General features: G+C 38.8%; 2 protein-coding genes across 3 annotated transcripts; both read right to left on the bottom strand.

The window, feature by feature from the left end:
• Positions 1–1,378: 1,378 nt before the first annotated feature.
• Positions 1,379–12,619, bottom strand: LOC118801944 (tripartite motif-containing protein 16-like). Of its 2 annotated transcripts, XM_036562346.1 has the most exons (7): positions 12,468–12,580; positions 11,985–12,369; positions 8,347–8,442; positions 7,906–8,139; positions 6,266–6,425; positions 2,982–3,041; positions 1,380–2,742 (listed from the first exon to the last, which is right to left on the bottom strand). In XM_036562346.1, exons 2-7 carry the CDS (start codon positions 12,360–12,362, stop codon positions 2,198–2,200), a joined length of 1,473 nt encoding a protein of 490 aa, XP_036418239.1. In that variant the 5' UTR covers positions 12,363–12,369; positions 12,468–12,580; the 3' UTR covers positions 1,380–2,197. The 2 variants fall into 2 exon arrangements, with proteins under 2 accessions (XP_036418238.1, XP_036418239.1); XM_036562345.1 differs by having other exon boundaries at positions 1,379–2,742; positions 11,985–12,619.
• Positions 12,620–17,326: 4,707 nt separating this feature from the next.
• On the bottom strand, positions 17,327–25,664 carry LOC118801942 (E3 ubiquitin/ISG15 ligase TRIM25-like). Its single transcript, XM_036562343.1, has 7 exons — positions 25,086–25,664; positions 23,071–23,166; positions 22,630–22,863; positions 20,437–20,677; positions 18,494–18,565; positions 18,305–18,364; positions 17,327–17,853 (listed from the first exon to the last, which is right to left on the bottom strand). Exons 1-7 carry the CDS (start codon positions 25,659–25,661, stop codon positions 17,327–17,329), a joined length of 1,806 nt encoding a protein of 601 aa, XP_036418236.1. The 5' UTR covers positions 25,662–25,664.
• Positions 25,665–26,349: the final 685 nt, after the last annotated feature.

Genomic DNA, 26,349 nt, shown 5'->3' with positions numbered 1-26,349 from the left:
GTGGCTTCGTTTAGACTAAAGTATTCATCGGGTCTAATCCACGTTTCTGTGAGGCACAGAGCATCAAAACCGTGATCGGTAATAATGTCATTAACAACGGCGGCTTTAGGAGTAAGGGATCTTATATTAAGCAGTCCTAGTTTTAGGCCAAAGGTGCTGTCGCTGCAAACTGGTATAACTAGTCTGATATTAATCAAGTTACTGAAACAGACTTTTCGAGGCTTTTTGATGCTTTGTTTTATTCGGGGAACAGACACAGTCTCTATCGGGAGGAACCTATGAGCATTTATATTTTATAGAATTTATAGAATGAGTATCTGCATTAGCAGTTACCCTATTTACAGTATGAAAGCTAGCAATCGCATTATCTTCAGCAGTAACACTATCATAATGAGCTGTAGCATTTCTATTTTTGACGCTTCTATTTTTGACGCTAGTGAACAGTCTACCATCCTGTCTTGCTCTGTCCTTGCCTTTCTTTGTTTCTGTCTGTCTCCCTTTGTTTACCTTCCCTTGAGTGTTTTGCCATGTGCTTTTGTTGTTGTTTTAGTCTCCTCTGTCCTGCTTCCTTGTCATCTGTCTCACCTGTGTGTAGTCTGTAGCCCCACCCTCTCATTAGCACCAGGTGTTTCTTGTTTCCTCTCAGTGTATTTATACCCCTGTGTTTGCGCAGCCTCTTTGTTTTGCATTGCCTGTGTGATCTCTTTGTTTGCTGTTGCCTGTTTCTAGTGTTCCTTCATCTAGCTGTAGGTATTTAGTTTAGTTTTCCGTTGTGTTTTGTTGCATCCAGCCTCACACAAACAGAAGCTTTAAACTGCAATGCAAATGCATAAAATTAAAAAAAAGGTTCATTCTAAAATCTATATTCATACACTTAAAAAGTTCCAGAAATGGTGGAGCACAGCATTGCTTCAAAGTCCGTCTCTGGAGTCTAGACTGTAGAGAGTTATACTGATAATAGGTGAATAGGGCCATTTTTTTAAAGTTCCAGTTGATTATCAACATTCTTAAAATTATGTCTTGTATTTGATGTTTTAATGTTTAATATATATGTAACTTTGCATTTGTCTACAGCACAAACATCAAGCCTTTGGGTGATATTAGAATTAATATGTGTAGTTCATTGTGAATTCACAGTCAGGAGAATAGATATATTAATGTGAAAAAATGTAAAAAATTCACTCTAGTATAAATAATAAGTAAGGCTTTAGTAAATCCTCCAGTAATATCATTCAGAATGGATTTAGGAATGATCATGTAAAATGTTATGAATGCAGAGATCTTTGGTTCTGTATGTGCAGAAAGCAGATTTTGAGAAACACAACTTTGGGAATGGGTCTCAGGACTACATCACCAACGACATCTCAGAAAACATGCACAAATCTTTCTGTATTGTTTATTGATGCTGAAAAACCAGGAAACATTTTTATAGCAGAAATATTTATCATAAATATGTCATCATGTGCCTCTTCTACAAACCAACAAAGCAGCCACAGCTGGTAAAGCAGATTCCTACTCCTTCTCTTGTGAAGTGTTCCTATAAATGGTCTGTGGTGCATTAAAACAGCAGTTTCTAGTATCATGTGAACAATCATTTCATTTCTGTGTCGTGTTTGGAGAACGTTGTTAGTTGGTGATTACCTCAGACAAAAGAACTGTAAACAGCTCCCAAAAAAATGTGTAATTTGTGATACAATTTTATCAATGAAGCAAAGCTTATAAAGAGTTTTTATTTCTGGGTAAATTTGATGGAAACGAGCGTCCAGCAGCAAAAACGTTTTAATGCCTTTTCATTCTGTTGCCTGTGAAATGTGTGTAAAGTCAATGGAAATCCTACTGTAAGGCTCACTGTAAGATACTGATGTAGAACCTGGAAACAAGGACACACTTTCAGCACTAGTTAGCATTTCATTTCTACACTTTCACTTTACTGTAACTGTAACTTTTTATTTAGCACTTAGTGAAAAAATTTTGACACATTATCTTATTTTCTTTTTAGGATAATCAAACCAGAAAATTAAACCAAACCCAGGAATGAGGTCTAAAATATGTACATACATTAATTACTTTTCTGCAATGAGCTAGAAAAAAACAAACAAAAAACATTTTCATATTTTTACAAATTTGTACATATTTTTCACATGTAAATGATCTCTTGATTCTTTAAATGAAATAAGTATGATATACAACATACACATCATTTTGGATCACACAACCTCACAGTTCCTCGATCAATATTAAGTAAACCACTGACCCAGAATCCAGCATAGAGAGGCTGAGTGAATGTGGTGTGGACTGTGTGTAGGAGGGTCATTGTGTCAGAGACGCTGTAGAAGGACAGAGTTCCTGCACTGTGATCCACATACACTCCTATTCTGGAGGATGATGAGGCTGAGATCTCAGTCTGAATGTTGTTGTGATAGAAAAAGAGAGAGGGAGAACACTGCAGACTCCAGGACTGACTGTTGTGTCCAAACCTGCACTCATAGCCATCTCCTTTCCTGCTGATCCCTTTATATGAGACTGAGATGTACAGCCATCCCTCACTACTGCTCCACTCAACCTCCCAGTAACAGCGTCCACTCACACTCTCCTTACACAACACCTGAAACCAGTGGTCAAATCTCTCTGGATGATCAGAGTAACGCTGGACTTTCCCACCGAACGTCACCACTCTGTTCTTCTCAGACAGTCTGAGATAACAATTCACCGTGTTGGGATCCAGAGTCAGCCGACAGAAATCTAACAAAGAGAAAAAGAAATATAATCGTTTCAGATTTTATTTACAGAAAGTGTTTATTACAAGAAAAATAAACTGATAAATAAACATTTTCCTTCTTTTCACATTTCAGTAGTTTCATCAATCCTAATTATGTATGTTTGTATGTTTGTGTGTGTGTGTGTGTGTGTGTGTGTGTGTGCATGTGTGTGTGTGTGTGTGTGTGTGTGTGTGTGTGTGTGTGTGTGTATTGTGTACATACACTGTAGAAAATCTTCTCTGGTTTTTGGCTCTGAGGGTAAAATCACCTGAACTGCTGCAGCTGTGAAGAAACACAAACACGTTAAAAATAGTGAGGTATGTACATACACTATGTTGTCAAAAGTTTTCACTCTCCCATCCAAATCATTGAATTCAGGTGTTCCAATCACTTCCATGGCCACAGGTGTATAAAACCAAGCACCTAGGCCTGCAGACTGCTTCTACAGACATTTGTGAAAGAATGTGTCGCTCTCAGGAGCTCAGTGAACTCCAGCGTGGTACCGTGATAGGATGCTACCTGTGCAACAAGTCCAGTCCTGAAATTCCCTCGCTACTAAATATTCCACAGTCAACTGTCAGTGGTATTATAACAAAGTGGAAGCGATTGCGAACGACAGCAACTCAGCCACGAAGTGGTCGGCCACGTAAAATGACAGAGTGGGGTCAGCGGATGCTGAGGAACATAGTGCGCAGAGGTCTCCAACTTTCTGCAGAGTCAATCACTACAGACCTCCAAACTTCATGTGGCCTTCAGATCAGCTCAAGAACAGCGTAGAGAGCTTCATGGAATGGGTTTCCATGGCTGAGCAGCTGCATCCAAGCCTTACATCACCAAGCGCAATGCAAAGTGTCGAATGCAGTGGTGTAAAGCGCCGCCACTGGACTCTAGAGCAGTGGAGACGTGTTCTCTGGAGTGACCAATCACACTTCTCTGTCTGGCAATCCGATGGACGAGTCTGGGATTGGTGGTTGCCAGGAGAACGGTACTTGTCTGACTGCATTGTACCAAGTGTAAAGTTTGGTGGAGGGGGATTATGGTGTGGGGCTGTTTTTCAGGAGTTGGGCTCGGCCCCTTAGTTCCAGTGAAAGGAACTCTTAATGCTTCAGCAGACCAAGAGATTGTGGACAATTTCATGCTGCCAACTTTGTGGGAGCAGTTTGGGGATGGCCCCTTCCTGTTCCAACATAACTGCGCACCAGTGCACAAAGCAAGGTCCATAAAGACATGGATGAGCGAGTTTGGTGTGGAAGAACTTGACTGGCCTGCACAGAGTCCTGACCTCAACCCGATAGAACACCTTTAGGATGAATTAGAGCGGAGACTGCGAGCCAGGCCTTCCCGTCCAACATCAATGTCTGACCTCACAAATGCGCTTCTGGAAAAATGGTCAAAAATTCCCATAAACACTCTTAACCCTTGTGGAAAGCCTTCCCAGAAGAGTTGAAGCTGTTATAGCTGCAAAGGGTGGGCCGACATCATATTAAACCCTATGGATTAAGAATGGGATGTCACTCAAGTTCATATGCGCGTGAAGGCAGACAAGCGAATACTTTTGGCAATATAGTGATATGAGTGATATGAGTGATACAAAAATAAATTAATAAATTAACTTTCAATTAACCATCAACAGCAGTCCCTTTTACCAGAAAAATCTCTTATTCTCTCTCTCTCTTTTCTTCTGTGTCCTTTTCTGTCTCTACATCTCAGTCTCTGCTGTATGAGACTGTAAATAAATATCTAATATCTTAAATCTTCTTTGACATTCCACTCAAACAGCACAGTAAACATGTATCTACAATAAACAGACTCCAAAAATGAACAGGACAATAAGCTGAACTATGATCTTATTTAACTCCTTCAACTCTAAAACAGCTCTGTCTATTTCTCAATCTTATAAATACATCACTTACATATTTGTTTCACTGACACACAGGGCGTAGTCACATAGTCACAGTCGGGTTGTGTGTTACTGCTTAGAATCTATCTATCTATCTATCTATCTATCTATCTATCTATCATAGTAGTTACTGAATCATTTATATTAGTTACTGAATAATTTGATATAAATACTGAATAAGGTACAGTCCCTCTTGAATATTTTAGTGGTTTAGTGGTTTATAGTGTTACCTGATTAGGGGAGGATGGGGAACAACCTAACACGGGGCACAATTTAACATGGACTTTTTATGTTGTTATACAAGGTCAAGCAGCGTGAGCTTCTGGCCACATTACCACATTTCCGAGCCATGGCCTCCCGCGAAAATTCAGAGTGATTGGTCAGCGTTTTAAAGAAGTCTGTGCCAAAGTGTGTTTCAGGGCACGTAAGTAATTTTTTTCAACTCAAGTGTTTTTCAGTTACTGAGCTGTTTGTGTGAATCACAAAATCCAACCTTATGTTACTTTAATCACCATCGTGTTGCCTACACCATAGCACCATTTTCAACCTTGAGACAAGCTTTTAGCAAGTGCTAGCTAGGCTTAAGTACAGCCTCCACACTGCGGGGTTAGTTATTACACAGGTTTACAATGAAACCACCTTTCGTAAACAAAGACAGCGTAAATTTTTTTCTTTTGGTTTCATATGTTTACACAGATTTTAAGATGAAATAGAGAAAACATCTGAAAACAGGGATTTTCTTCTATTTAATTAGTATCTTTCAGATGTCAGTATTTTTGTTTTAAGTAAATATATTAATAAAATTGACAATAACAGTTGGTAAAGTTGTATTAATTCAGAAACAATATTCCATATATTACTGATGTGTGATGTTTTTATTTGCTGCCCTACATTGACAAAAAATGTCATTGTTTGACACATTGTCTCATGTCAGCTTTCATATATAATAAAATGTGTGTGTATGTGTACCTATCAGTTGAGCTGGCTGTCTGTCTGTATTATAGATACATAATAAATAATGCAGTACGGTTGGAAAATATATTTGTTTCTCACAACATAAAATTATATTAAATTAACTTTGTTTGCACTAATTGATCACACTTTTCTAGCAAGTGTCACACCTAACCCTTTGTCTGTCACCCATGGGGTAAATTAAAGAATTGCGCTTCCCATCATTTTCTCTGAAATTGTGCAAGAACAGTAGGTGCTAGAAACAAAGTTCAAGTTTTCATTTGTAGCAGAGATGTATATGTTGCTTGTATAAAAACATGATTATTCCAGCCTAAATATTTTTTAATTATTTTGCAAAAAACAAAAGGTGTTAGGTTTTGCCCCGCTCTCCTCTAATTTATGTAAGTCACTGAATAATTAGCAGTATGTGTGTGTCTATATTGTGCTTTTTTATTAGTTCGATGGCTAGAAACAAAATGAAATGTTATGAAATGTTAAATATTCAGTAATATAAGTCTATAAATAGAGTTCCGCAGTCAAAGCAAGAGAGGAATATTAGATCATTAGTGTGTAATTGATGAAATCTTATGTCTGATTTTCACTCTGAACAAGTAAAGATGTTCATCATTGTTTCACAGCAGGAAGCTCCTCTTACCATGTGTAGAGATTTTACTGAATTCCTGCTTGCAGAATTCCTCTAGTCTCTCTTTCAGATCAGAGAGAGATTTCCTCACTCCATCAAATGAGAGATGTTGATGGACAGTGATGCTGGGTGAGTCCTCAGATCCAGAAGAGACACAGAGAGACTGGAAACTCTACAGAGAGAGGAACACAATGGAGAGAGAGAACAATGTACAAGAGGAAAGTTCTAAAAGCTAAAAGGCTATATTTTTTTTCATTTTATTTTATTATACATTCACCTCATTAATTCATGTCCACATCTTTTTTGCAGAGGTTATGGATGTTGGCTTTTTTTAAAATGATTTGTGATCTAGGTTGGCCACCCTTACATGATAATTTAGGAAATCATAACAGTGTTTGAGCCACCAACACTGGCAGTGTCTCTCTGAATGTACAGTTAGGAGTTAGAGTTAACCCTGCTGCTGCTGTCAAGAGGTTGATTATTTTACCTTATATGACAACATAAAACAAAAAAATGAGCAGAATTAGTAGAAAGATCTTGTCTTTGCTGAGTCTCTGAGTTGTCTGAGCCTAAGTAAAGTCTCACGTCTTTCATTATGAGTCCGAGATCTGTGTTCTTTTTGTATCATAAACTGCTGCTTTGTGTAGTTTTGTACATTGCTCTGGGTAACATATTTATTTGTCGTGCACTATGTGTAGTTCATTGTGAATAGGACTCAAGAGTGTTGCATGGGTTTCATTGCTTACTGTTGCCAAGAACCTTCTACTTTGATAGGACGTGGACTGACCTGCAGAATGACCAAACATAAACAACTCTTGTATGCCCTGGCAAATATGTGAGGATGTTTCATGAATTAGCTACCGAATACTTCAAAGCAAACTCTTGAAAAATGAACTTTACAAACATTTTTGCAACCCAGCAATTATAAATCGGTCTAAAAGGTTCTTGGTGCCACAGCATGCAAAGCAGGAAACAAACATCAATGTTTGTTTGCCATCGAGCTACAAAACAACTATCACACACACTTGAGTACACATGGACATGCACATAGCTAATCAGAATGTGTTAACCCTCTACTGCACGGTGTTGCCATATGGCAACAATTACTTTATCTTAATTTTACTAAAAAGCAGTAATATAAAATCTGTTTTCTTATTTAATTGTGGAAAAATGGTCTTTTACTTTGAAAGGACAAACACTTCATGTCATCACATGACCAGGAATTTTTATTATGATGTTGTTATTACCATACATTGCAAATACTAATTGAAATTGTATTCATTTCCAATATTTGTAAATATTGGGTCATACATTTCACTAAGTATAAGTTGGATTTGTTTGGTCTTGTTTTCAATAAAAGGATAAAAGAATGTTTTTAGAGAAAAAATTCATTTTATGGTGCTAGATTTTATGATGCTATGGTACAATTTTGCATTGTTGCCAAATGGCAACAATTTACCAAGTAACCCACTAAATTTTTAGAAATACGTGTTTTTGTTCAAAAATTTCCATTATTTAAGCAATTTCAAATAACAAAAACACATTAAAACATTTTATCCTGTTAAAGTAATAATTCATGCAGCAGAAGGTTAATAAACTTTTTAAGGAAAAGTTTCAGAACCTTTCTGAGTAGATCAGACAGTGATGGTTACCTGGAGGAAATGGATGTGATCCTCTGTGTGTGAAAGCTGCTCCAGCTCAGTGTCTCTCCTCTTTAGATCAGCAATCTCCTGCTCCAGTTGCTCCAGGAGTTCTTCAGCTCCACTCAGTTCAGCCTCCTCCTGAGCTCTGATCAGCTCTGTTACCTCAGAGCGCTTTTTCTCAATGGAGCGGATCAGCTCAGTAAAGATCCTCTCACTGTCCTCCACTGCTGCCTGTGCAGAGCTCTGTTACAACACACACACAAGATGGAGCTCCATTTACACACCAGCTATCATTCACTCTCTCACTGGGACTCTAGATGACTCACTGTCCACACTGTGGCTATGTAGGATCTCTAAGTGTCCAACACTGGACTCCTCACTGTCTGACTGGAGGAAAGTCTGACTGAGCTGTGAAACAGCTGCTCCAGCAGATCTCTGCTCACTACTCACCTTAAGAGTCTTCACAGCCTGTTTCACCTCCTGCAGCTTCTTCTCTTTCTCCTGGAGTCTCTGCTGGAATTTCCTCTGCTTCTCCTTCAGCTGATTCTGAGGAGAAAGAACTGTTATTATTGTAAATGTACTTCCAGAAGCAAATGCTTGAATGTTCATGCACACTGTTACATAGTTAAGAGAATAATCACACTATTTTTCACATGTCACACATTGAACTTTCATTGCATTACAGCAGTTGTATTATACAACCCCAATTCCAAAAAGTTGGGACATTTTACCATTTCATGAAAACCACATAAAAATATTAACTCATTTAGAGCTTGATGGCAGCAACACATCTCAAAAAAGTTGGGACAGGGCCGTGTTTACCATTGTGTAGCAACCCCTCTTCTTTTAACAACAGTCTGTGAATATCTGGGAAGTGAGGAGACCAATTGCTGAGTTTTGGGAGAGGAATGTTGCCCCATTCTTGTCTGATGTATGATTCTAGCTGCTTAACAGTCCTGGGTCTATTTTGCTAGATTTTTCGTTTCATGATGCACCAAATGTTTTCTATTGGTGAAAGGTCTGGACTGCAGACAGATCAGTTCAGCACCCGGACTCTTCTTCTGCGAAGCCATGCTGTTGTGATGGATGCAGTATGTGGTTTAGTGTTGTCTTGCTGAAATATTCAAGGCCTTCCCTGAAAGAGACGCTTCTGGATGGAAGCTTATGTTGTTCTAAAAGCTCTATATACTGTTCAGCATTGATAGTGCCTTTCCAGATGTGTAAGCTGTCCATGCATGCTTTTGAACTGTGCTCTGATAACAAGCTGGATGGTCCCTCTGCTCTTGAGCAGGACACAGTGTCCATGGTTTCCAAAAAGAATTTCAAATTTTGATTCATCTGACCACAGAACAGTTTTTCATTTTGCCTCAGTCCATTTTAAATGAGCTTTGGCCCAGAGAAGACGGTGGCGTTTCTGGATCATGTCATATGATACAGCTTTAACTTGCATTCGTGGATTGTATGGCGAGCTGTGTTCACAGATGATTTCTGGAAGTTTTCCTGAGCCCATGCAGTGATTTCCAGTACAGAATCATGACTGTTTTTAATGCAGTGCCACCTGAGGGCCTGAAGATGATGATCATCCAATATTGACCATCAGCCTTGTCCTTTGTGTACAGGGATTTCTTTAGATTCCTGACTCTTTTGCTGATATTATGTACTGTAGATGGTGGAATATCCAACGTCTTCACAACCTCACTTTACATTGAGGAACATTTTTCTGAAATTGTTCCACAATTTTTAGATGCAGTTTTTCGCAGATTAGTGAACCTCTGCCCATCTTTGCTTCTGAGAGACTCTGCCTCTCTAAAATGCTCTTTTTATACCCAGTCCTGTGAGTTAGCTGGTAATTGCTCCTCTGGCTGTTTTTAATTAGTACCATTTACTTTTCCAGCCTTTTGTTGCTCCTGTCCCAACTTTTTTTGAGATGCGTTGCTGCCATCAAGTTCTAAATGAGTTATTGTTTTTCATGAAATGGTAAAATGTCTCACTTTCAACAACTGATATGTGTTCTATGTTCTACTGTGAATAAAATATGGGTCTATGAGATTTGCAAATTATTGCATTCTGTTTTTATATACATTTATTTACATTTTACACAGCGTCCCAAGTTTTTTGGAATTGAGGTTGCACGTTATTCATCATACAGAAGAAGTTTGTCATGTTGCTGCTTAATTATGTCCAGTCTGGGAGCAGCACAACATCACCAGCAGAGCAGTGCCACCTGGGGCTGTGGTGGCAACAACACAACTATGAATATTCGGGTAGTCGTGGGACCTTCATGCTTGGAACATCAATTAAAGCAAAATGCATTTAAACATTTTTGGGGAAGAAGTAACATGTTAAAACAAGTACTTACAAAAATGAACTGTAGATGAACAAATGAAAGCTAATTCACAAAAATAAATAATTAAATAAACAATCACAAGGAATGCTGTAAAGCTTTGGTCCGTGTATCTTTTGGACTTTCAATTTTCATTTCAAACTCAGTATTGAAAAATGGGAAAATGGGCCAGTTCTCATTTTTGGTTCTGTAAAAAATCAAGAAATAGCTTCATTTTACAGTTTTACAAACTAATCATAAAATTATACAAGAAGAATAAAAGGTCATATTTTATTTATCCAAATTGAAATTTTTCTTTCATTTGAACAGGAAATAAACGTGCAGAGGGCACTTATGGTCGCATAAGCTCAGAAATCAGGTGGTAAAAAATTAAGAAGACAGGAAAGATCGGGCCTGAATGCTGACAAGATAGGCCCAGTCCTGGCATTTTGGGAGACTATATGATGTTTTTATAGGTGTTTGTATATCTGATGTTGCTATTCTCTCAGCAGAAAACTGAAGCAATATGGGAAAGTGACTCTACAGGACTCCTACCATTTAAAGTCAAATCAAAGAGGAATGAAAGTCCCACTGCCCAAAATTGATGAGAAAAATGAATACTGTAATGTCACCTCGTCAGATGTAAACTTATAGCAGCTGTGTTACCGCTCCAAACTGTGAGCTGTGTGCTGTCCTGTGATCTTATTGTTTCTATAATACTCTGGTTTTTGGAAGGAGCTTTAGAGGTGCGTTATGAAAAGCTGTGCCTTGAGCAGATTTTGTTTATTTGGAAAAATAAGATACGACCCTTTATATGTTTGTTTGTTATCTGCACATTTTACTTCACTTTAACAATGTCAGCTGCAAGAATCACTGTATCAACCCACTGTATACTATATACTGTATTCTATATATTGTTGTTCTGGTTGCTACCTCAGTAACTGCTATGCTCATATACGCTAGGCTATCTGCTAATCTGCTAATATGTCATAGTATGTTACATCCTCCTTTGCACAACTCCACATACTCTCAGTACTGTGTACTGCCTGTGTTCTGTTTTGTATTTATTGTAAGTTTTTCATATTTATATATGGTACTGTATTGTCTGCACTGTGTATATTGTATTGTCTCACACTGTGTACTTGTATATAGCTGAAATGACAATAAAGCCTGACTTGACTTGACTTCATGATTAGTTTGTGAAACTGTAAAACAAAGTTATTTCTAGGTTTTTCCACTGACAATAACATAACCAAAAACGAGAACTGACCCTTTCCCCTGTTTTTCAATGCTGGATTTGAAATGAAAATTGAATGACCAAAAGCACAGAGTACCAGTCACTTTCCCAATATGCTCTGCAAATTCCAGCTAATTACTGTAAAATCTAACTTATTACTATATTACTAGTATCTCCCAAAATGCATCATGCTTTACTGCAATCTGCTGTATTTAAGGAATACACTAGGCAATGCTGAGCTTCCACTGTAAATTTACAGCAATTCTTTGCAGCTTATTAATAGCGAGTTCATTCTTGTTGTATAAAAGCTCTGACATGTGCACACTATAAGCTGTAAATGTGCTGCAAGATGAATGTTGGCTGGTTAAAGATTGGCTAACAGTTTGTTTAACACTTTTCTACACAACAGTTTCAATATCTTATTATTACTCTATACTATGGTCATCTGTACAATTAAGAAAATGTAACAGACTGTAGTTCATAAATACAAACAGCATGAATTAACTGGAAAATATTTCTACTTCTTACCTGTTTCTCAGATCGCTCTGCTACAGCTGCAACTGTATCGTGGCCTTTGTGTTCATACATCATACACACATAACAGATGCAGCTGTGGTCAGTACGACAGTAGATCTCGATCAGTTTATCGTGTTGAGAGCAGATCTTCTCTTGTAGCTGTTTGGAGGCTTCGACCAGCTTGTGCTTCTTAAAGGCAGGAGACTGATAGTGAGGTTTAAGATGAGTTTCACAATAAGAAGCCAGACACACCAAACAGGACTTGATGGCTTTGCGTTTTCTCCCAGTACAGAAATCACACTCCACATCTCCAGGTCCAGCGTAACAGTGAGCAGGAGAAGCAGCTTGGCGTTCTGTCTTCTTCAGTTTCTCCACCACTTCAGCCAGCATGTTGTTTCTGCATAGAACAGGCCTTGGAGTGAAAGTCTGTCTACACTGGGGGCAGCTGTAGACCCCCCTCTGATCACCCTGATCCCAGCAGTCATTAATACACACCATACAGAAACTGTGTCCACAGGGAATAGCCACTGGATCCTTCAGCAGATCCAGACAGACTGGACAGCTGAACTGGTCCTGATCTACTGAAATACTGGCCTCTGCCATTTTCCTGCACTCACAGGCTGTGAGAGCGCAGCTCTCTGAGATCAGTTTCGTTTCCTCTGAAATGAAGGAGCAGCAGAGTGGGAGTGGCTACATGTGGAGGGTTTTGATTGGGCAGAACTCAAAAGGAGTATTTCAGAGCTTAAAGCTCAAAGTCTACAGATATGTCAGATAAGTCAGAATAAATTAGTACTGTTTCTTCTACCAAAACTAGTCTAAACAGTGGCTCAAAAAGTTCACTTATGAAGTTACATTCGTTACTTTTATTATTATTAAAGACAACGTTGTTCCAGTTCAAATGTAAAGAGGTTGAAAACACTCAGGTGGTACATAAATTACGCTGAATGACTTTTGCTTGGCTAAAGGAAGTGAATCCAACCTCTTCTGTATAATATTAAACTCATTCGTTTTGCACCTTTAACATGAATTTGAACTTGTTTTCTATAAGTTTTCTTTCAAATGACAAAAAGTTTATTGGTATCACAAAAAATTCAGATACAAAGGAGATGATCTCTGGTTACTTTTCAGTCTCAATCCTTCCTCAAAGAACACACAATCCATTCAGTGAACCAAATAATAGCTGGAATAGAAAACTACAGAAAACGTTTGCGATATTACTGTAGGTGTAATTAAGTCAGTTTAGTCTATTATGTTTGGATGCTTAAAGTAAGAGTTTTATCAACAGCATTTGTTTCTATGATTAACAACGCAACTGGTGAATGAAGTTTGATGCTTCAGTGGGCTGTAAGGGCTGTAGTAGGGCTGCGGTAGAACTGCATGGATTGAAAAAGTTCATTCTGAAAACATGTTCATACACTTTCTATATAGGTTCCAGAGATGTAGGGATGAGTGTCCATGGTTTTATAGCAGTTTGACAATGCATTAGAATCAGAATCACTTTATTTCGCCAAGTGTGTTACACATACAAGGCATTTGTCTTATATGTCTTATAAAGGGATTCGGATTCTAATGCATTACTGTATATCACCACAAAAGGGCAGCAAAGCACTGTCTGTCTTTGGAGTCTAGATTGCAGGAGGATAAAGTGCCCTTTCTTTTTTTAAAGGAATCCAGTGGTTCGTGCATTTATCTCCTTGTTGTCCTTATGTAGAATCTTCCTGTTCTGAGGAGGGGAATGACAGCACCACCACCAGTCCTGAAGATGAGACCATCAATCTGACTCACTAGGCATAAAGAGAGAGCAGCTTCCCACAAGATCACAAAGAGGATGACCATCTGAGAAATGCAGAGCTAAATGTGCTGGTAGAAACCTGATCAGAGATGGTGAGTTAAGCTGAATTATAACATTTTCCATACAATAGTGTAGTATCTCCAATAAACTGAAAGATTTCTACCACATATACGCTTTAATGTTTCATGATGACACCAATTACTGAAGTTCTTCACATAAGTGACTAACTCTTCAAATGGAAAAGTAAATGCATACATTTGTAAATGAAATATTTTACGGAAAGCAACCATTTTAATTCAGTAAAACAAACTGCATTTAATGATAGATTTATTTACAACCCCATTTCCAAAAAAAGTTGGGACACTGTGCAAAATATAAATAAAAACAAAATGCAATGATGTGCAAATCATGTAAACCCTATTTGTAATTGAAACAACAAATCAAATGTTGAAACTGAGAAAACTTTTTTGAAAAAATTATGCCCATTTGATGCCATGATGCCAATAATGCGTTCCAAAAAAGTTGGGACGGGGGTAATAAAAGGCAAACAGTGCAACAATTCAAGAACAATTTTTCTCAACATAAAACAGCAATGAGCTTTTGTTTTTCATCATCTACAGTACATAATATCATTAAAAGATTCAGAGACTCTGGAGAAATCTCTGTATGCAAGGGACAAGGCCAAAAACAGTATTGGCTGTCCACGATCTTTGGGCCCTCAGGCGGCACTGCATTAAAAACAGACATGATTCTGTAGTGGAAATCACTGCATGGGCTCAGAAACACTTCTGAAAACCACTGTCTGTGAAAACTGTCCGTCGCTGCATCCACAAATGCTAGTTAAAACTCTAAAATGCAAAGAAGAAACCATATATAAATAGAATCCAGAAATGCTGCCACCTTCTCTGGGCCTGAGCTCATTTAAGATGGACTGAGGCAAAGTGGAAAAGTGTCCTGTGGTCCAACAAATCTAAATTTTAAATTATTTTTGGAAATCATGTATGCTGCATTATTTGGACTTAAGACCACCAAACTTATTATCAGGATCCAGGAAAAGAGGGAGAGGAAGAAGCTGAAGAAGACTGACAGGACTAAAGGAGCAGATCTGATGGAGGTTAGTAATCAAGAAAAAAGTGAGGGAGAGTTGTACAAGCTTTCGGTTAAACAATTCTGAATTTAAGCTAACTTAATGGAGAAAATATAATATTTATCACCATGATCATGAAATTCTGTCCTCTAGCTTATTAAACATGCTTACAAAGCAAAATCACACTCTTTCTGATTGCACCGACTTAGAATGAACTGATCTATAATCTGTGTGTTTGAATAATATATTTAGGACTCTGCTGCTGAACTAAGAGAGAGGAGGTAGTACTGCTTGATTCAGTGTCATTGCTTGGTCTGTGCCTGTTGTAAGTGGATGATAAGTGAAGTGGATGTAAGTGGTTTGTTGTACCTGCTCTGAGTTTAATACAAACTACAAATGTCAGATCTACTGTGTGCCAATTTGACCAAATAACCATTTTTGATATACTTATCACAGCTGATGTTCTTGACATTTTCTGGCTGTTGCTACTCTAAAACCGCATTATAAACATTTTGGGGCCATTAAAAAAATATATTTTTGGGGACCATGCACCCAGACCCCCCTAGTACAGATTTGGCCCCCCTATCCATAAACCTCTAGTGATGCTTTATGTATATGCACAAAAAAGCCCAAAAAGGCAGGCAAAAATAGTGAAAGGGGAAGTAAATTGAGGACCCTGTCAGAGATAATGTCCTCTGGAATGCCAAAATTCCTGAAAACGTGCTGATAGCTTGGGCAGTTTGAAATGCATCGAGATTGAAGGGAAAGGTACAAAACACTTCATGAAAACCTGTCAACTATAGTTAAAACGGTAGTGTAACCCTCAGACAGTGGAAGATTGGTGACAAAGTCTATAGCTATATGAGACCAGGGGTGATTGGGAACAGGAAGGGGCATGAGTTCCCTGCAGGTAGTGTCTTGGGTGTTTTGCATTGAAGAAAGAAGAAACGAACTTGTGAATATCTGATTTTAGAATCTCCCACCAGTAGCTATTGGAAATGAACTGTTGAGTGCATGTCTCCAGTCTCGACTCCGGTCTTGTCTCCTATCTGTCTTGTGTTCCATCCCCTGTCCAGCCTTTCGTCCCATCTCCTGTCCAGCCCCTAGTCCCGTCTTGTGTGCTGCCTCCTGTCTTGTCTCCTGCCCCGTCTCATGTCTCATCTCATGTTTATCCAGTCTCGTCATTTGTTCAGACTTCTCTTCAGTTTCCTGTTTAGTCTCCAGTTTGATCCTCTGTTTCATCTCCTTTCCTGTCTCATGTTCTGTCACCTAGCCAGTCCTTAATTCAGTCTCCTGTCTGGCCATTTTTCTCATCTCTTGTCCAATCCTTCGTCCCATCTCCTATCCCGTCCTACGTTCAGTCCACTGTCCAGTCTCCTGTCCAGCTGTTTGTCCAGTCTTTTGACCAGTTTCCTGGCCATTCCATTGTCTAGTCTGAAGTCCAGCCGTTTGTCCAGTCTTTTGACTACTTTCCTGTCCATTCCCTTATCCAGTTTCCTGTCCATTCCGCTGTCTAGATTCTTGTCTTTTTTCCAGGTCAGTCCCTTGTTCAGCCACCTCCTTTGGTGTGTTCCATTCCACCCCTTGGGAGCTTAGAACATCCTGTCACTCTCTGTCCCTGTCTTTCTCTGTTTTGCTTTTGGTTTCTTGGTTTCGCCAGTGCCATGTGCTTTCGTTTATGTCTGCCATGTGCCTTTGTTTTCTTGTGCCATGTGCCTTTGTTGTTGTTTTGGTCTGTCTCCTCCCTGGTCCTGCCCCATCGTCATCTGCTCCACCTGCCTGTAGTCTGTAGCCCTGCCCTCCTGTTAGTCTCATGTGTTTCTTCTTACCCCTCAGAATATTTATAACCCAGTGTTTGCTCAGTCCCTTGGTCTTGCATTGTCTAGATACCCTGTTGCTGTTTTCTCTGCTCTTAGGTTTTGTTTCAGGTTTAGTTCTGTTTTCTTTTGTTTCATCTCATCATGGATTTTTCTGTTTTATGAACCTTTGCTACTGAATTTCTGGACTCTGTTAAGTCTGATTTAAACAAAAGCAAGTCGCATTTGCATGCAGCCTCTTCACCTCTTCGGTTACAATGACACATTTTTCTAATTTCTTTTTAATCAGTTAAAACTGACCCCATAACATTATCAGCCAACTGAGAATTCTGCTAGCTCTCTGTCATTGTAGAAAAGGTTCAATAAAATGTTCAACAGTAGAACCTGGAAAGAAGAACACCAGTTTTGAAATAAAGTGATCACATGCATTTATTAGTGGACTTTTACAATCTGTATTTTTAAGAGAGCGTTTGTAGCTGTGTTTGATTTCAGTGCAGAAAGTTTCTTTAAGGTTCAGTCAAATCACATAATAAAACCAACTCTAGAAAGGCTGTGGCAATGAGGTCTGAACTCTTCATTTCCCCTTTTAATTTATTATTATTATTATTATTATTACTATTATCTTCCAATGAGGTAACCACAGTGTGCAACAAACACATCATTCTGCATCACACAACCTCACAGTTCCTGAGTTCACCCAGAATCCAGCATAGAGAGGCTGAGTGAATGTGGTGTGGACTGTGTGTAGGAGGGTCATTGTGTCAGAGACGCTGTAGAAGGACAGAGTTCCTGCACTGTGATCCACATACACTCCTATTCTGGAGGAGGATGAGGCTGAGATCTCAGTCTGAATGTTGTTGTGATAGAAAAAGAGAGAGGGAGAACACTGCAGACTCCAGGACTGACTGTTGTGTCCAAACCAGCTCTCATTACCCCCTCCTTTCCTGCTGATCCCTTTATATGAGACTGAAATGTACAGCCATCCCTCACTACTGCTCCACTCAACCTCCCAGTAACAGCGTCCACTCACACTCTCCTTACTCAACACCTGAGACCAGCAGTCAAATCTCTCTGGATGATCAGAGTAAAGCAGTGGTCTCTGTCTGAATGTCACCACTCTGTTCTCCTCAGACAGTCTGAGATAACAATTCACTGTGTTGTGATCCAGAGTCAGCCAACAGAAATCTAACCAAGGAAAGAAAGAAAATAATTTTGAACACTGAATAAAATGTTAATTTGAATTTACTTCATTCAAATGGTTATATATATATATATATACACATCAACATAACATGATAAAAGGAAGAAAAAGTAACGTCAGTAATTGTGTTCATGTAATAAATTTCCTTCCAATGGAACTGATATATAGATTTAAATCAGGTGAAGCCAGAGTTTTTTGTTATTGTTCCCAGTGAAATTTTCAGTGACATTTTCAGGGTTGTATTCACAGAAAGTATTAAGATTAGATTAGATTTAGATTGTCCTATTTTTCTAATCAACAATGAAAAATAAACATTCACATTTCTATAAGACAGAAGTAAAAAAGTGTACTCTTTGTGTTTGTGAGTGTGTGTGTTTTTGTGTGTTGTGTGTATGTCTGTTTGTAGTTGTATGTGTGTGTGTGAGTTTCACATACACTGCAGAAAATCTTCTCTGCTCTTTAGCTCTGAGTGTAAAGCCATCTGATGTGGTATCTCTGTGGAGAAAGACATAAAAATGTGGGATAATGTTTATTGTGTGTTTTAGGAGAAATCTTTGAAATATAAAATCATTGAAACATAAAATCATTGATATATAAAGTCTTTGAAAAATAAAGCCACGTTACCCAGAAATTCTCTTTCTATTCTTTCTGTCTGTCTTATAAACACCAGTCTGGGGAAGGGCTGACGCACACTGACTGGGAAACACAATGACAGCGCAGAGACAGCACACACACACACACAACATACACACAAACACACACACACCAGAGTGAGTTAGGCAAAGTGCTTTATTTATAGGGCTGTAAATGGGTGTGTAAATCTACATCTGGCCATTTTCGCATGATCACAAGTCACAAACTTCAGAGAACAATTTAAAGTAATAAATAAATGCTTTTTTGGCATTCAAAATGTTTTCAGTGTAATGAAATCAGAAAAAAAATAAAATAAATAATAATAATAATAATAATAATAATAATAATCATAATAACTGACTGACAGATTCAGTTTCATATATGCCGGGTTGACATAAAATTAGGTGCTTTAATAAATTAACCCACATTAACTAGTTATGACTAATCATTTAACTGACAAAGTGAAATATTATTCCAGGTGTTCTTTTTATACCCAGTTTAAATGTCAGCTAGTTAGATATTAGAATTCAACATCCAGTTAACCTCAGTATTTAAGAGGTGATTTAGAAGCTGAAATGGAGAAAAATAAATCAATATAAATAATTACAAAATTATTTGGCAAAAAAACAGCAAAACGTTTATGCTTTAAGTTTTTCATGGAAATCCATGACATAAGTTGCCAGACCCTCAGTGAGCTGGTATGACTGAACCCAAAGGCTATGTGTCATATTTCCATTCCTATTATGTAATAAGAACAGTTCATATCCCCACAAAAAAAACAAAACATTTTAGTGAAATACCTAGATTCATCATAAGTGAACTACAGATGTCATATAAATAAAATATATTTTAAATTAATTATGCCATTATTTGCTGTTCTATTTTGAGATCCACTTGTCAGTGTCTATTTTCACCAATCCTGTTTGTTTTTTTTTTTTTTTTTTTGCTTGCTAAGTATAACTGAGTGTCATCGGCATAGCAGTGGAAATTTATGCCGTGTTTACTGATAATGGTGCCCAGTGGTAGCATATATAATGTGAATAATACAGGACCTAAAACAGAGCCTTGTGGAACACCATACCTTACTTTACTTTTGCGATTTAACCCATCCGTGCAGTGAAACACTACATACACACTAGCGAACACACACACAGTAGGGGACAGTGAGCACACTTGCCCGGAGCGGTTGGCAGCCCTATCCACGGCGCCCGGGGAGCAGTTGGGGGTTAGGTGCCTTGCTCAAGGGCACTTCAGTCACGTACTGTCAGCTGAGGGGATCAAACCAGAGACCTTCTGGTCACAAGGCTGGTTTCCTAACCTCCAACCCATGACTGCCCCCCAAAGTAAGGTCTTAAGTGTGGTTTGAACCAACAACAAAAGCCAGGCTAAAATAGTCAAAGTTTGATCTACTCAAACGTTACTCGCAAGTCCCTTTAACAGACAGAGCTAAAGATGTGTCTGTTTTTTTATACTCCCAATGCCTTATATTGTTGTTCTGTCCTTCTGTTTGGGATGAGGAATGCTCCTGCCATGTTCCAATGATTAATGAATATGGAAAACGTAATTACTTATCTTGAAGATGTTGTAGTTTATAGTGCATCATGGTCTGAGCACATGGGGCATATACAGCAGTTGTTTGAGTTGTTAGAAAATGCAGGTTTGGTGGTAAATTTACCAAAGTGTGAAATTGGTAGAGCTCAGGTCACCTACCTAGACCAGTTGGCAGTGAGACCTAGGACACCTAAAGGTATTAGACATTTTGGATCTCCCGGTTCCGCAAACTAAACATGAGCTAATGCATATACTGGGGGTGTGTGGACTTTATCACAACTTTACAGCAGTGACTGCTCCATTGATCAATCTCTTTTAAAAAAGGGGTTAGGTTTCTGTGGTGGCAAAAAGTAGCAAAAAGATCAAAAACTCTTATGACTCACCCATACTGTCTCTACGCCTGCAAAGACTCTGTGCAGGTAAAGATTCACCCTCATATTCTTCATCAGCAGAGCTTCTTTCACTATACAGAGAGATTCTACTGAATTCCTGCTTGCAGAATTCCTCTACTCTCTCTTTCAGATCAGAGAGAGATTTCCTCACTCCATCAAATGAGAGATGTTGGTAGACAGTGATGCTGGGTGAGTCCTCAGATCCAGAAGAGACACAGAGAGACTGGAGACTCTACAGAGAGAGAGACACAATGGAGAGAGAGACACAATGTACAAGAGGAAAGTTTTTAAGGACTGTCAACTTTTTCCTCAGTTCATATTTTTTGCTGTTATATATTCAGTCCTGCATGAATTGAGTCCAAATTAAGAACAGTTTGTGTAGTTTTGTGCTTTTTCTGTTTCAAGTTTAGAGGGACTATGTTAGAAGAAGATGATGTCTACATTTTTTTTTCTTGCCAATCAGAATTAAGATTTTCAATCTGCTTTCTTTTGCCATCTTCTCACCCCAGAAAAACCAAACTATCAGTGAATGAGCAAGCTAGCATTTTGAGAGTTTATAGCATGGCAATAGCACCTCCAGTTTCATTTTATTTCACTATTACCTTAATTATTTTGTTAAGTCCACATCTTTTTTGTTTCTCTTGAGAGTCTAAGCTTAGCTGTCTAAGTCAAATGTCAAGTCTCTTTAGTTATAAATCAGAGAACTGTGTTCTTTTTGAAGCAGAAATTGTTGCTTTGTACATTGTTTTTGGTTACACTTTTGGGTAACACATTTTACAGTACTGTGTGTAACTATAATTTAGCAGGCAAAAATGTGGGATTTACCAGTTATTTTCTGTTACATACTTTTCACATACTTCATCTCATATGTCATCATATACAGACATAATACCAGGTACAATACAAAGTGTCCATAAGCAGGGGTGATTCTAAGATCAGAGCTTTAGGGGTGCTGAGCACCCAATAAGATCAGCAAATATGGATGAATGACCAAAAACAAAGGATTAAAGCAAAAAATAGAAACATATTGTATGAAAGCAGTAAACTACATGGATTTTAAAGTTCAGGTTTTACCCTCAGAAAACATAACAAACAACATTAAAAAGTGCCTAGAAGTTAACAGTGGTTTATTTACTGACACAAAGAGAATAACAAACAATAAATACAAAAATGTCCATTGATCTCTGGTTACCAAATACAGTAACACTTTACTGTTTCATAGTTAATAAGTAACTAATCAGGAACTAAGCACGGACAAAAGAGTAGTGCTGCATTAACACTTAAGTAAGTATTATTAACTACCAAGGAGCCCTATTTAAATACTCAGCAGGTAATAGTGAACAAATTATTAGGGTAGTTCAATATTAACTAAATAATAACTACTGATCAATTCATTAATTGATTAAATGTTAGATTCACAAAGCAAACATGAATTGTTTAATAGCTGAGTTTTACAAGGTTAATGTTGAAGTACAAACTGATGGAAAACACTTCTAACAGTAGTGAAATACACTACACATTGTGCAGTCTCTAAAATATAAAGGATTATGTCATCCATTATTATTCACAGAAACAGGTATCCTCAGAGAAGATGGGGCATCACACCACACTGTTGTCCCTCGTGTGCTTGTTTTGATCAGAAGCCTTAAAACCTGACACACATCTTCATATTGAGCAGTGTGAACCAATTTGCACATCAGCTTACAAATTGGACAATTTCTACAGTATTCAGTAGATCAGTCTGCTCATCTCTCATCTTTAGACTAGAAAATTCCATTTCTTTCTACAGAAGCATGTGTGCCAGTGTTTGTTTCCTCTGAACAGCAGTTATTCTTTAAAGTCCTCTTACTCACAGAAATATATGGCTGTGTATGTGTCCTACCTTCAAATCTTGATTCTAAATATTGCTATGAGAAAATTAATATCTGTTAGATAATGAAGGAGGTGCTGCTGTCGTTCCTCACAGGTTGAAGATCTTCAGGAACAACATTATATAGTGAAACACTCTGTAACTCATTACTAATGAACAAGATGTTACTGTGTTCTTCATTAGGAATTAATGATGATCAAGAACAGTATTATAAAGTGAAACACATGGAAATAAAAATTCCTAAAGAAATTAACACAAAAATTCTAATAAAGAATTTTTAAAAAATTAAGAGTAAATCAGACAGTGATTGTTACCTGGAGGAAATGGATGTGATCCTCTGTGTGTGAAAGCTGCTCCAGCTCAGTGTCTCTCCTCTTTAGATCAGCAATCTCCTGCTCCAGTTGCTCCAGGAGTTCTTCAGCTCCACTCAGTTCAGCCTCCTCCTGAGCTCTGATCAGCTCTGTTACCTCAGAGCGCTTTTTCTCAATGGAGCGGATCAGCTCAGTAAAGATCCTCTCACTGTCCTCCACTGCTGCCTGTGCAGAGCTCTGTTACAACACACACACAAGATGGAGCTCCATTTACACACCAGCTATCATTCACTCTCTCACTGGGACTCTAGATGACTCACTGTCCACATTGTGGCTGTGTAGGATCTCTAAGTGTCCAACACTGGACTCCTCACTGTCTGACTGGAGGAGAGTCTGACTGAGCTGTGAAACAGCTGCTCCAGCAGATCTCTGCTCACTACTCACCTTAAGAGTCTTCACAGCCTGTTTCACCTCCTGCAGCTTCTTCTCTTTCTCCTGGAGTCTCTGCTGAGATTTCCTCTGTGTCTCTTTTAGCTGATTCTGAGAAAAAAAAAAAGTGAATTGTTGTGCCCAGAGATTTTTACCCCAACCTCAAGTGAACTAAGCTACAACACCTGATCTCTGTTTTATCCCACATGTAAACACAGTCACTAAAGTACCTTTTCATCATGTGAGAAATATTGCTAAAGGTTGACCTTTTTGGTCTTTTCTGCCTTTTCTACCTCAGAGCAGCACAGAGAATCTTGTTCATGCATTTGTTATAAGCAGAGTTGAACAGTGTAATGTTCTTCTTACTGGACTTCCTATGAAAACAATACATCCTCTACAACTCGTACATAATGTGGCAGCATGGATCTTAACAAAAGCAAAAAAGAGAGATCATATCACTCCCGTTTTGAACCTGCACTGGCTACATGTGTCTTTCAGGAAAGTTATTATAGTTCTGCTACTAGTATTTAAGGCACCTGCTTACATTTCAGAATGTCTCTGTTCATGTGCCAACACATGATTTTAGATTTGCAGATAGTGGCCTTCTGCAAACGCCTTTCATAAAATACAGAAAACATGGAGAGACTTTTTCAGTTATTATCCTTCCAAACTGTGGATCTCAATTCCACCTTTTAATAGATATTCAAACTTCATGCACACTTTTAAGAAACATTTAAAAGCGTATCTCTTTAACTTAGTGATTAAAATTTAAAATTTAAAAAACTCTCTTGGTTTTTATCTTTTTAATTTGATGTGTCATTGTCTTATATGACTTTAAATTAATAGTCATAGTGTTTTCTGTTACTGGTAAGCTTTATCACCTTTCTGTAAAGCAATTCGAGCTGCCACCAGTATGAAAAGTGCTCTACAAATAAAGATAAGGTGGTTTGGAGGTGAAACCAGCTGAAAGGTGGCTCTCAAGAAGGAGGGTTGGTGACCACTGCATTACACTCTCGAATTGCAATGAATTGGTGAGTTATGAGAGTATTTTAGAGTTCCACAGAGCCTGGCATAAATTGCTGTTTTTATGATAACTACACTTCGTTTAGCTGGTTATTTGTGCTTAATTCCCTGCCTGCCAACATTATATTTGATTGTTGTTCGAAGTAACTACATTGTTATAGCACGGCACGTGCTACCCCAGGCTCAAGGAGAACGTTGGAGGCAGGGTTCAGGTTTGCAGCAGCCATATTTATTTACAAAGCAAATAAACAAAACCCAAATAACCGAAACTATGCTGGCCACTTTTTAGTGGCTTAAGCTGGCTCGACTTTTCAGTCCTTTATCTTTTCAGCTCCTCAGTCTCTTTTGCTGCTGCTCGTCCAATTCCCTCTCTCTGCTCCCTCTCAGCTCTTTTTGAAAGGTGCTCCCGAGCACCTGAGCTGAAAGGGAACGAGAGCTTGCCGCTCTGCCTCCTCGTCACCGCCCCTCAGCTGGCAGCTCGGGACTCGCACCTTGCCCTCGTGCCTCTTGTTGCCGGCACCATCATCACCCTCCTCCTCCCACCGTCACTCGTGTCCCTCAGAGCTCGGGCTTTGTGTTCCATCCCCCACCCACTTGCGGCTCTCCCTCCGCCGTCCTCGCCAGGGTTCGTTGCCGCTCAATGTTCGGGCGGGCACATGTCACAATAGTGTAACATGACAATGAAGTTATCAGTGCTATCTCTGTCAGGTAGGAGGTAACTGTGATGAAATCTCCACAAGCACCTGAGGATTTACGTGAAATGTATGCTTGGAGATAAGAACTGGCTAAAGAAATGTTGATTGACTGGTTTGACCCGTTTAGTACAAACAATGAGACAGATAAGTTATCAAGTTATACTTCTTTACCAAAAACAGTGTCACTTGTGTCATTTCTCTCATTCCCATAACTTAAGAAATATAATTACAGTTTAACCCGTATAACTGAATAATAAAACATAAGTAAAAATGTTAACTATTAAGTCATTCCAAAAATGTTCTTGTTCTCACCTGCATCTCAGATCGTTCTGCTGTAGCTGCAACTGTATCATGACCTTTATGTTCATACATCATACATAAATAACATATGCCGCTGTGGTCAGTGCGACAGTAGATCTCAATCAGTTTATGATGTTGAGAGCAGATCTTCTCTTGTAGCTGTTTGGAGGCTTCGACCAGCTTGTGCTTCTTAAAGGCAGGAGACTGATAGTGAGGATTAAGATGAGTCTCACAATAAGAAGCCAGACACACCAAACAGGACTTGATGGCTTTGAGTTTTCTCCCAGTGCAGGAATCACACTCCACATCTCCGGGTCCAGCGTAAAAAACAGATTGTAATGGCCTCTTCAGTTTCTCCACCACTTCAGCCAGCATGTTGTTTCTGCGTAGAACAGGCCTTGGAATGAAAGCCTCTCTGCACTGGGGGCAGCTGTAGACCCCCCTCTGATCATCTTGATCCCAATGTCCATTAATACACACCATACAATAACTGTGTCCACAGGGAGTTGTTACTGGATCCTTCAGCAGATCCAGACAGACTGCACAGCTGAACTGGTCCTGATCTACTGAAATACTGGCCTCGTCCATTTTCCTGCTCTCCCAGACTGAGAGAGAGCAGCTCTCTGAGATCAGTTTCGTTTGTTTGGAATCAAATGAGCTGGGAGTGGCTACTTGTGAAAGATTGTGATTGGGCAGAGCTCTCAAGGAATACATTAGAGTTATACACTCAGTGCCTATAGACATTCTTACTCAGGACTCATTTCAGAGAGTGCTGAACAGAGTGTTTTGTACCAGTTTTATCTACTAAAAAAACACCACCAGCCCTGCTCACCTCTTTCCAACCTCAAGGTTCCTTTCGAAGGACTGAGAATGGACCAAGTAGGTTTGCTGTAGAATACTGTCTCAGGGCAGACTCACCAGGGCTTACCATTACTTTCAGGACTCATGGCAGCATCATTGAATATTTTAGCCTCCCTAATTTCTCCTAGCACAGAGGTCAGCAACATGCGACTCTTTTACTGCCCTGCTGCGGCTCCACAGCACAATTAGATTTCTAGGTAAACGTAAATTAATCCTCCTCTGTGTTAGAACTGTGTTTTAACAGGGTTATGACAATAATCATCTCATTCTCTGTTTTGATGCAAATGCATGCAGTCATTTTTACAACTCTTTCATTTTTGTTGTATTTTTATTTACTTTACTCACCCAGAGGCTGGACACTCACTGAAACAACTTCCAGTCTTGTCATCAATATTGCTCAATAGATTATCTTGAA

Source organism: Colossoma macropomum, unplaced genomic scaffold (genome assembly GCF_904425465.1).
Source record: "Colossoma macropomum unplaced genomic scaffold, Colossoma_macropomum, whole genome shotgun sequence".
Taxonomy (NCBI): Eukaryota; Metazoa; Chordata; class Actinopteri; order Characiformes; family Serrasalmidae; genus Colossoma; species Colossoma macropomum.
Note: the sequence above shows the minus strand (reverse complement) of the source record. Positions and strands in the feature narration are given on the sequence as shown.

Bases quoted from the DNA above. Each gene is read 5' to 3' on its own strand.
- LOC118801944 (XM_036562345.1), bottom strand. From the start codon at position 12,575: ATGGCAGAGGCCAGTATTTCAGTAGATCAGGACCAGTTCAGCTGTCCA. The intron at 3,042-6,265 runs GTAAGAGGAGCT...GTTTCTTCACAG, and splicing joins CAGTAAAATCTCTACACATG to CTGCAGCAGTTCAGGTGATT. The intron at 2,743-2,981 runs GTATGTACACAA...TCTCTTTGTTAG, and splicing joins CAGAGAAGATTTTCTACAGT to ATTTCTGTCGGCTGACTCTG.
- LOC118801942 (XM_036562343.1), bottom strand. From the start codon at position 25,661: ATGGACGAGGCCAGTATTTCAGTAGATCAGGACCAGTTCAGCTGTGCA. The intron at 18,365-18,493 runs GTAACGTGGCTT...CTTTCTCCACAG, and splicing joins AATAGAAAGAGAATTTCTGG to AGATACCACATCAGATGGCT. The intron at 17,854-18,304 runs GTATGTGAAACT...TTCCTTGGTTAG, and splicing joins CAGAGAAGATTTTCTGCAGT to ATTTCTGTTGGCTGACTCTG.